We start from the raw sequence: 11,690 nt of genomic DNA, 5'->3' as shown, positions 1-11,690 counted from the left end.
GCACTAGTGCTAACAAAAACTTTATTTTTGTAAGCACCTCACTAAGCAACTTGCACTGTAAATGACAATAATGAACAACATTTGAAATGGACAGCTCCAGTGTTTTCCCAGCTATATATATCATCATTACAACACGGGGAAGGCAAAGAACAAGAACAAAGACGTATACAAGCTCGTGAGTGTACTGAATCAACAGCTGCGATGGGCACCACATGAAGGATCGATTTTAAACAGGGGAGCTCATAAGGCATGGAGTGGAGAACTGGAGATTCCCCCGAGGATGCTACAGGTTGAAGTAACTGAAACTTCAGTTTGATATCTACGGTTGTAACTCACGAGCACTGTCCATGGCTTCTTGAAGACTGGAAACTGCTTTGTCATACATCAGAAAGCCCATAAACCAAAACTCGTGGCCTTCAACTGAGACGACCTGAATATACTTCTCGGCAGAATTTACTTTGCTCACTGAAGGATTAGCTGTCCTTAGCTGATGCAGAGGAATGACGACCTATTTTTTGTAAAGAGAAAAACATTTTAATATGAAGGGATCCTAAGCATAGACAATCAGACATCAAACCAAATCAAGCACCCACCCACATCAAGCTAGCAGTGTGGAAAGAAACCACATCCTTAATTTACTACTTTCCTCGATAATACAAAAATCAAAGGCCACTAACTATTAATAGTTTAATACAAAAACCACATCCTTATTTGATGCGATAAGTTAGACTTCATGAAGTAGAAAATGCAAGTCATTGGACTTCACTTGATCACTTCTAGCAACGGACTAGGTAAAAAAGATGATAAACTCAAGCTACTAACAAACATGATTGATTTCATAATCAAATTTATTAGATAGATGCTAAAAGTTACTTCGGTAGTGAATAACCCTTACCTTGTAGTAACTCCATTCAGTTTTATCTCCAGCTTTGTAAGAAAGAGGGTTGTCACTGCAGAATGCAATTTTCGCTGTAGAAATGTACATTACTCCCATGACAGGACCAGCAGATGTTGATAGATAGCATGCGTAAGATATTTTCAGCTGCTCATCCGGAAGAATCTCAAAAGTCTGCTTAAATATTTTCTCATAGCCACCTTCGGCTAAGACTTTAGTTCCTTGAGCAAGCCGTCCCATAGCCGCTTCAGTAAAACTCGGTCCAGTCTTGACTGTTAAGAAAAACAGTCATATTATTAGACATATACCATGTTAACAGTGAGTTACAAGGTACTAAATTTATCCTACTGACTATATGTTCTGTCGGAGTGTCAGTCCAACATGTGTGTATATTATCTAGTTAATACAATATCCTATAAAACATCAGGTTAGCTATGTACACAGAGGGGAGAGATCCTACAAAGTACCTAAACTTCATCATTCTATATATCAACCTAACAATCTGAAACAAGCAAACTGGAAGATTATTCAAGGAGCAACATTCGCTATCTTCAGTTGGAAATATCATTGGTTGTTTATAAGGTATTGTGGCTTATTTGACAAATGTACACCCTACTGTGTGAATTCTTGAATCTTCTCTTTGAAATATGTTCGCGTAGAGAAAAAGGTGTTGGTTCCATGAAATGCTGGCATTAAAAATGCATCTCTGGAGTTGGGCACGTACCCATAAACCCCTAACTGAAAGGCTGTAACCTAAAGGTAAGTGCAGATCTGAGGTCAACATGCCACAGATTCTAATAAAATAGTCTCTTTTTCTCCTAAGTAATTTGCACAAATTGCAAGAAACAAAAAGCTACACATGCATATGCTGATTCGCACAGTGCAGAACATTTAGTGCTCTTTTGACCATTTCATTAACAAAAATCATGATATAGAACCAATGACGTGAACTGCCTACATATGAATGATTAAGCATACTGCATACTGGAAATTTTCTATGATTCTTAATTTAATAGAAAGATGAAGAATGCCACCAGTATGATTGCAAGTTTTCAGTGCCTTGTTGCACAAATATGAGGTTCCTATCCACCTAGTCTCATTATTTCAGAATAATAGGTCTTCAGGTAGAGAATAAATTAGCATACACAATCCAAAAGGCCAGGTGGTTAACACTGAGCCCCTAAGCAAATGGTCGGCACCTTAAAGTCAGAGAAAATCAAATGCCAATATGCCATGTTTCTCCTAAAGTGGTGTACATTATTTCCAATGCATTTGTGCTAATTGCAGGGAAAGGTGTTCTACATGCATACACTGACTTGCATCGATGAATAGATTGGGTAAATCTCTAATATTCGATGCTGATGCGACAATCCACAGTAGAAACAATACAAAGTCCAGACACATGATGTGAACTGGATAAACCGAAGAAACACGCAAAAGGAAAGCTTCTTCTGCATGAATACTATGTAATGGAAATTCACTAGATACTGGAAGAAGGTCATGGCCTCATGGGTAGCATTAAGTTTCCGTAAGCTGGTCACAAATTTGAAGTTTTAAACACTAATGAACTTAAAACACATGCCAAGCATATAAAGTAGGCATGAAAAGCTACAGCTAAATACCATGTACTTCTATGCCTGGGCAAAAGATACCTATCCCGCTCCCCCAGCTATTCCAATCCCCACACGCTCTTCAAAGAATCTCCTAAGGTTTTACTACTTTATTTAGTACAACTCATTATTTCTTCCATCCTAAAAAGATATATAAAAGCCTAGAAGCTTGGCCTATGGCACGCGATCCTGCCACTCAAGAAATGAATCTTACGAACAATCGAACGAAGAAAGAACAAAGTGTGCCCTAAGAAATGGCAGGGGGCAACTGGGGGTGCTGAGATCTCACAGTGCTGCCACGTGTCGCGGCTGAGGCTCTCGACCATCTTGGTGGTCTCCCCCATCGACTTTCCCCACCTCGACAGCGTGTCCTTCATCGCCTCCACCGCGCCTGCGCAGAAACCTAGTCAGAACCAAGGACTTCTCCCCCAAATAGAGTGCCGAACGGAGCGGATCAGCGGGTTTATTACCCTTGGACGAGGAGGCGGCGGGCCCTCGGGAGACGTACTGGCTGGACTCCGCGGCGGCGGCGGCCGGCACGTGGGTCGGCGACTCCGACGTGAGCTTCTCGCTCCACGTGACGGTCTTCGGCTGCAGCTGCACCGACGCCAGCGAGGGTGCGGGCGCGGGCGGATCGGCCGCCTCGGGAGCCGGCGCCGGCGGAGAGGATGGATCGGAGGGTGGCGGTGGGTGCGGAGGGTCGGATTGGGGCGCGGCGGGGGAGCCGACGGGCGGCTGCATCTCGGCGGCGGGCTGCATCTGGAGGGTTCTCTTGGCGGTGGGCGCTGTCGGGGCAGGAGGAAATGCGTTGGGTTCGAGCCTTGGAGGTTGGAGCGGTGGTGGTGGTGGGGGGGTTGGGCAGTAGTGGTGGGGTCAAACCTTCTCGCTTTTTCTTGTCTGTCAGAAAGTCGCCGGACGCACGCCAGCAACGGGCAACTGCGATTCCATTCGGCTCGCCTTCCAAATTGGACCAGTGTTCTGGGCCCTGGCCTATCAGCTGCCTAGCCCATAGAAATTGGCCCGATCGGCTGATGGGCCTCTCCATTTGATTTGCACAAGGCAAACGCTTTTTTTTTGTGAGGACTAACAAGGGGCAAAACCTATACATCGTCCATCAGCGTGCGGTAATAAGAACCGCACACTAATGGGGCGAAATGAGCCGCCGCCCATTACCAATGCATTGGAATGTTTTCTGCGCGGTTTTCTGATTTTTTTTTCTGTTTCTTCGGATTTTCATGCTTCGTAAAGTTTTCTGTCTGTTTTTTCTATTTTTTGAACATTTTCAAAATTAATCTTTTCATTTTTCTATTTTTTTATGTATTTTCTTTAACATTTCTAATGGTAATTTTTTTGAGGATTGTTTTTTTTTTTGCTGAACAGAAAAAATATTGCAAATTTTAAGTTGGAGCAAGGATGCGAGCAAAATTTAAACTGGAACAAATTTCAAAATTTTGTGCGGTTTTAAAATTTTCTCAGATTTAAATTTTGCCCGGTTTCCAATTTTTTTCACAATTCAGTTTTGCTCATTTTAGAAATTTGCTCAGATTTATATTTTGTTTAGTTGAAATTTGCTCAAAGTTAGAATTAGTTCAGATTCAAATAAATTATTGCAAATCATCCACATTGGGTTTGAACTTGGATCTTCCCACTCGTGGACCGTTGTTGTAACCAACAAGCTAGTGGTCCAATGTTGTACGAAAACGGAAAAAATATTGCACTATTTTGTTAGCCAACGAACAAATTAATGGCCTGGCCCACTTAAAATTACCTTCAGGCGATGCCTTGTAGCTCCCGCTAATGAGCAGCAACTAGGCGCTCTCCTCATAAGTTGGGTGGTGTGTCCCGACCTGGTCGACACGGAGAAGGCGCCGCACACCCTCCAGGCAGATGTTTGGGCCAGCCCAGTCGTTCCACTCACCTTTTTTATTGTTTTTCTTGTTTTTTGTTTTCTCTTTTGCCTTCCTATTTTGTCTTCTTACCTTTTTTAAAAACTGAAATATTTCTAAATACGATTTTAAATAATTATACATTTTAATTTTTTTTAAATTCCAAAACTGTTAGAAATCGTTTTTTTAATCTAAATATTTTAAAAAATTGAAAATTATTTTAATCGTACATTTTTTCAAATTTTCAATTTTTCTGAAATTCGAATATTTTTTGAATACGAACATATTTTAAATTTGAACATTTTCGATATGAACATATTTCGAATAGGAACAATTTTTTACATTTGAACATTTTTCAAATTTGAACAGTTTCCAAATTTGAACATTTTTTACATTTGAATGTTTTTCAAATTTGAACTCTTTCAAAATCAAACTTTTTCGAATTTGAACAAAAGAAAAATAAACAGAAAATAAAAGGAAACAAAAAAGAAAATAGAAAAAACAAACAAAAGAGAAAGAAAAAAAAAAGAAATAGAAAAGGAAAAAACCGAAAAACGGGCCAGGCCAAATACCCGACCAGGGTATGCGGTGCCTACCCTGGTGTGCGATTTGTTCGGTGTATAGGGTTGGCCCTCATAAGGTAAGCTAGCTCCCCTCTTAAGGTAAAATAACTGGATGTCCTCCTTGGCACACGCCAGCGCGACTAATTAGAACCCTGCTGTAGGAGTGAGGGCTTTGGAGGGATGACCTAGCGGCACTTGTCCGGTGGAAGAAGTGCTCGACATAGATTAGGGCCGCGATGCATCAATACATGCAACTTGATTTATTGATGGCTGACGCATGATATGGCACAATGATACATTAAGCGCAAAAGTTCTTGGATTTAGTAAGGGATCGACAACATCCACATGGGCCATAGTGGACACCTCTGGTGGCATTCATGAGCTCGATGTCGGCGCCATGGCCATTGATGTCTACGCACGCTTCTATTCCTGTAGACAGTGTTGGGCCTCCAAGAGCAGAGGTTTGTAGAACAGCAGCAAGTTTCCCTTAAGTGGATCACCCAAGGTTTATCGAACTCGGGGAGGTAGAGGTCGGAGATATCCCTCTCAAGCAACCCCGCAATTAAGATACAAGAAGTCTCTTGTGTCCCCAACACACCTAATACACTTGTCAGATATATAGGTGCACTAGTTCGGCGAAGAGATAGTGAGATGCAAGTGATATGGATGAATATGAGTGGTAATAGCAATCTGAAATAAATATGGCAGCAAGTAAACATGCAGTAGAACAGTAAATAAACGGAGTTCCAATATTCGAAAACAAGGCCTAGGGATCATACTTTCACTACTGGACACTCTGAACATTGATCACATAACTGAATAAATAAATGCTACACTCTCTTGTTGGATAACAAACACCATTCATTGTGTAGGGCTACGAAAGCACACCTCAAGCCGGAGTTAACAAGCTCCACAACTTCATAAAGTAAACACACACGATGCGCACACTGTCACCGTCACACCGTGGAGAGTGAATCCGGAGTTCATATTAAAGTAACCTCTAGAGTGTATAATAGTGCTACTCTAGATAACTCTCCTAATGGAATCACTAATCGTGTAGTGGCTACAAAAGCTCCGCTCAGAGTTCATCAAGTACTTGACAAACACCACTCATAGGGATATCCACGTCAAATCATAAATCCAAGATAATATATTCATCATAGTGATAGTTAACTTCATAATCTACAAGAGATCACAATCATAACCTACGCCAAGTACTACATGATGCACACACTGTCCACATTACATCATGAAGGAGGAATAGACTACTTTAATAACATCACTAGAGTAGCACATAGATTAATAGTGATACAAAGCTCATCATGTGGATCTCAATCATGTAAGGCAGCTCATGAGATCATTGTATTGAGGTACATGAGAGAGAGATTAACCCCATAGCTACCGGTAGAGCCCTTAGCCTCGAGGGAGAACTACTCCCTCCTCATCATAGGAGACAGCAGCGGCGATGAAGATGGCGGTGGTGTCGATGGAGATGCCTTCCGGGGGCAATTCCCCGTCCCGGCGGCGTGCGGGAACAGAGACTTCTGTCCCCCGAACTTGGCTTCGCGATGGCGGCGGCTGCGTAACTTTTCTCGTCCCGTGGCTTATCTTTTTAGGGTTTTCGAGGCGGAGAGAATATATAGGCGGAAGGGCAGCCTCGGAGGAGCCAGGGGGTGGCCCCCCCAGAGGCTGGTGCCCCCCGGAGGCTGGCGCCCCCCCCCCTTGGCCGCGCCGCCATGTGGGGTGGGGCCCCCAGGGCTCCCCTCTGGTCCCTCTCTGGCTCTCTGGAAGCTTCCGTGAAATATAAGATGGTGGGCGTTGATTTCGTCCAATTCCGAGAATATTTCCTTTGTAGGATTTCTGAAACCAAAAACAGCAGAAAACAGGAACTGACACTTCGGCATCTTGTTAATAGGTTAGTTCCGGAAAATGCATCAAAACGATATAAAGTATGAATAAAACATGTAGGTATTGTCATAAAACTAGCATGGAACATAAGAAATTATGGATACGTTTGAGATGTATCAAGCATCCCCAAGCTTAGTTCCTACTCGCCCTCGAGTAGGTAAACGATAATAAGGATAATTTCTTAAGTGACATGCTACCAACATGATCTTGATCAATACTATTGTAAAGCATATGAGATGAATGAAGTGATTCAAAGCAATGGTAAAGATGATGACTAAACAACTGAATCATATAGCAAAGACTTTTCATGAATAGTACTTTCAAGACAAGCATCAATAAGTCTTGCATAAGAGTTAACTCATAAAGCAATAGATTCAAAGTAGAAGGCATTGAAGCAACACAAAGGATGATTAAGTTTCAGCAATTGCTTTCAACTTGTAACATGTATATCTCATGGATAGTTGTCAACATAAAGCAATATAACAAGTGCAATAAGTAAACATGTAAGAATCAATGCACACAGTTGACACAAGTGTTTGCTTCTAAGATAGAAAGAAGTAGGTAAACTGACTCAACATAAAGTAAAAGAAAGGCCCTTCGCAAAGGGAAGCATGGATTACTATTTTTGTGCTAGATCTTTTATTTTGAAAACATAGAAACAATTTTGTCAACGGTAGTAATAATTCATATGTGTTATGCATAAGAAATCCTATAAGTTGCAAGCCTCATGCATAGAATACCAATAGTGCTCGCACCTTGTCCTAATTAGCTTGGATTTACATGGATTATCATTGCATAACATATGTTTCAACCAAGTGTCACAAAGGGGTACCTCTATGCCGCCTGTACAAAGGTCCAAGGAGATATATCGCATTTAATTTCTCGTTTTTGATAGATCTCAACTAAGGACATCCATACCGGGACAACATAGAAAACAGATAATGGACTCCTCTTTAATGCATAAGCATTCAACAACAAATAATATTCTCATAAGAGATTGAGGATTAATGTCCAAACTAAAACTTACACCATGATTCATGGCTTTAGTTAGCGGCCCAATGTTCTTCTCTAACAATATGCATACTCAAACCATTTGATCATGATAAATCGCCCTTACTTCAGACAAGACGAACATGCATAGCAACTCACATGATATTCAACAAAGGTGTAAAAGTTGATGGCGTCCCCGAAACATGGTTACCGCTCAACAAGCAACTTATAAGAAATAAGATACATAGCAACATATTCAATACCACAATAGTTTTTAAGGCTATTTTCCCATGAGCTATGTATTGCAAAGACAAGGAATGAAATTTTAAAGGTAGCACTCAAGTAATTTACTTTGGAATGGCAGAGAAATACCACATAGTAGGTAGGTATGGTGGACACAAATGGCATAGTTTTTGGCTCAAGGTTTTGGATGCACGAGAAGAATTCCCTCTCAGTACAAGGCTTTGGGCTAGCAAGATTGTTTGAAGAAAACACAAGTATGAACCGGTACAGGAAAACTTACATAAGAACATATTGCAAGCATTATAAGACTCTGCACTGTCTTCCTTGTTGTTCAAACACTTCACCAGAAAATATCTAGACTTAAGAGAGACCAATCATGCAAACCAAATTTCAACAAGCTCTATGGTAGTTCTTCATTAATAGGTGCAAAGTACATGATGCAAGAGCTTAAACATGATCTATTGAGCAAAACAATTGCCAAGTACCAAATTATTCAAGACCATATACCATTTACCATATGAAGCATTTTCTGTTTCCAACCAAATAGCAATTAACGAAGCGGTTTTCAACTCCGCCATGAACATTAAAAGTAAAAGCGAAGAACACTAGTGTTCATATGAAAAAGCGGAGCGTGTCTCTCTCCCACACAAGCATGAATTTATTCAGAGAATGAAAATAACAAAACAAAAATAAAAGCACACGGACACTCCAAGTAAAGTACATAAGATGTGATGGAATAAAAATATAGTTTCACTAGAGGTGACCTGATAAGTTGTTGATGAAGAAGGGGATGCCTTGGGCATCCCCAAGCTTAGACGCTTGGGTCTTCTTCAAATATGCAGGGATGAACCACGGGGGCATCCCCAAGCTTAGACTTTTCACTCTTCTTGATGCATATTGTTAGAGAAGAACATTGGGCCGCTAACTAAAGCCATGAATCATGGTGGAAGTTTCAGTTTGGACACTAATCCTCAATCTCTTATGAGAATATTATCTGTTGTTGAAATGCTTATGCATTAAAGAGGAGTCCATTATCTGTTTTCTATGTTGTCCCGGTATGGATGTCCTTGTTCAGATCTATCAAAAACGAGAAATCAAATGCGATCTATCTCCTTGGACCTTTGTATTGGCAGCATAGAGGTACCCCTTTGTGACACTTGGTTGAAACATATGTTATGCAATGATAATCCGTGTTAATCCAAGCTAATTAGGACAAGGTGCGAGCACTATTGGTATTCTATGCATGAGGCTTGCAACTTATAGGATGTCTTATACATAACACATATGATTTATTACTACCGTTGACAAAATTGTGTCTATGTTTTCAAAATGAAAAGCTCTAGCACAAAAATAGTAATCCATGCTTCCCTCTGCGAAGGGCCATTCTTTTACTTTATTTTTGAGTCAGTTTACCTACTTCTTTCTATCTTAGAAGCAAACACTTGTGTCAATTGTGCATTTATTCTTACATGTTTACCTATTGCACTTGTTATATTGCTTTATGTTGACAATTATCCATGAGATATACATGTTGAAGTTGAAAGCAACCACTGAAACTTATATCTTCCTTTGTGTTGCTTCAAAGCTTTCTACTAAGAATTTATTGCTTTATGAGTTAACTCTTATGCAAGTCTTATTGATGCTTGTCTTGAAAGTACTATTCATGAAAAGTCTTTGCTATATGATTCAGTTGTTTAATCATTGTCTTTACCATTGCTTCGAATCGCTGCATTCATCTCATATGCTTTACAATAGTATTGATCAAGATTATGATAGCATGTCACTTCGAAATTATCCTTGTTATCGTTTACCTACTCGAGGGCGAGTAGGAACTAAGCTTGGGGATGCTTGATACGTCTCAAACGTATCTATAATTTCTTATGTTCCATGCTACTTTTATGATAATACTCACATGTTTTATACACACTTTATGTCATTATTATGCATTTTCCGGCACTAACCTATTGACGAGATGCCGAAGAGCCGCTTGTTGTTTTCTCTTGTTTTTGGTTTCGAGAAATCCTACAAAGGAAATATTCTCGGAATTGGACGAAATCAACGCCCATGGTCTTATTTTTCCACGAAGCTTCCAGAAGACCGGAGGGGATACGAAGTGGGGCCACGAGGGCCCGTACCCATAGGGCGGCGCGGCCATCATGGGGCCCGCGCCGGCCTATGGTGTGGGGCCCCGCGCCGCCTCCAACCCTACCCTTCCGCCTACTTATAGCCTTCGTCGCGAAAACCCCTGTACCGAGAGCCACGATACGGAAAACCTTCCAGAGACGCCGCCGCCGCCAATCCCATCTCGGGGGATTCAGGAGATCGCCTCCGGCACCCTGCCGGAGAGGGGAATCATCTCCTGGAGGACTCTTCATCACCATGATCGCCTGCTGGATTGATGTGTGAGTAGTTCACCCCTGGACTATGGGTCCATAGCAGTAGCTAGATGGTTGTATTCTCCTCATTGTGCTATCATGTTAGATCTTGTGAGCTGCCTATCATGATCAAGATCATCTATTTGTAATGCTACATGTTGTGTTTGTTGGGATCGATGAATATGGAATACTATGTCAAGTTGATTATCAATCTATCATATATGTGTTGTTTATGTTCTTGCATGCTCTCCGTTGCTAGTAGAGGCTCGGCCAAGTTGATACTTGTAACTCCAAGAGGGAGTATTTATGCTCGATAGTGGGTTCATGCCTCCATTGAATGCGGGACAGTGACAGAAAGTTCTAAGGTTGTGGATGTGCTGTTGCCACTAGGGATAAAACATCAATGCTTTGTCTAAGGATATTTGTGTTAATTACATTACGCACCATACTTAATGCAATTATCTGTGGTTTGCAACTTAATACTGGAAGGGGTGCGGATGCTAACCTGAAGGTGGACTTTTTAGGCATAGATGCATGCTGGATAGCGGTCTATGTACTTTGTCGTAATGCCCTGATTAAATCTCATAGTAGTCATCGTGATATGTATGTGCATTTTTATGCCCTCTTTATTTGTCAATTGCCCAACTGTAATTTGTTCACCCAACATGCTATTTATCTTATGGGAGAGACACCACTAGTGAACTGTGGACCCCGGTCCATTCTTTTACATCTGAAATACAATCTACTGCAAACTCGTTCTTTCTTGTTCTTCGCAAACAAATATCATTTTCCACACCATACGTTTAATCCTTTGTTTACAGCAAGCCGGTGAGATTGACAACCTCACTGTTACGTTGGGGCAAAGTATTGTGATTGTGTTGTGCAGGTTCCACGTTGGCGCCGGAATCCCTAGTGTTGCGCCGCACTACACTCTGTCACCAACAACCTTCACGTGTTCCTTGACTCCTACTGGTTCGATAACCTTGGTTTCATGCGAGGGAAAACTCGCTGCATTGTACGCATCACACCTTCCTCTTGGGGTTCCCAACGGACGTGTGTTAACTACCACGCCAACAGCAAGGATTTTTCTGGCGCCGTTGCCGGGGAGATCAAGACACGCTGCAAGGGGAGTCTCCCACATCCAATCTCTTTACTTTGTTTTTGTCTTGATTTACTTTATTTTATTTACTGCTTTGTTTGTTCTCTATATCAAAAATACA

At 41.3% G+C, this 11,690-nt stretch overlaps 1 protein-coding gene across 1 annotated transcript; it reads right to left on the bottom strand.

Moving 5' to 3' along the window:
* Nucleotides 1-242: 242 nt before the first annotated feature.
* LOC124672055 (GEM-like protein 1) lies at nucleotides 243-3,264 on the bottom strand. The gene is made up of 4 exons (XM_047208351.1): nucleotides 2,976-3,264; nucleotides 2,795-2,896; nucleotides 896-1,167; nucleotides 243-508 (listed from the first exon to the last, which is right to left on the bottom strand). The coding sequence occupies exons 1-4, from the start codon at nucleotides 3,262-3,264 to the stop codon at nucleotides 320-322; spliced, it is 852 nt and encodes a 283-aa protein (XP_047064307.1). The 3' UTR covers nucleotides 243-319.
* Between the last annotated feature and the right edge of the window lie 8,426 nt (nucleotides 3,265-11,690).

The sequence above is a fragment of the Lolium rigidum genome, chromosome 1 (assembly GCF_022539505.1).
Source record: "Lolium rigidum isolate FL_2022 chromosome 1, APGP_CSIRO_Lrig_0.1, whole genome shotgun sequence".
NCBI classification, from domain to species: domain Eukaryota; kingdom Viridiplantae; phylum Streptophyta; class Magnoliopsida; order Poales; family Poaceae; genus Lolium; species Lolium rigidum.
This window is presented reverse-complemented; position numbering and strand designations above follow the sequence as displayed.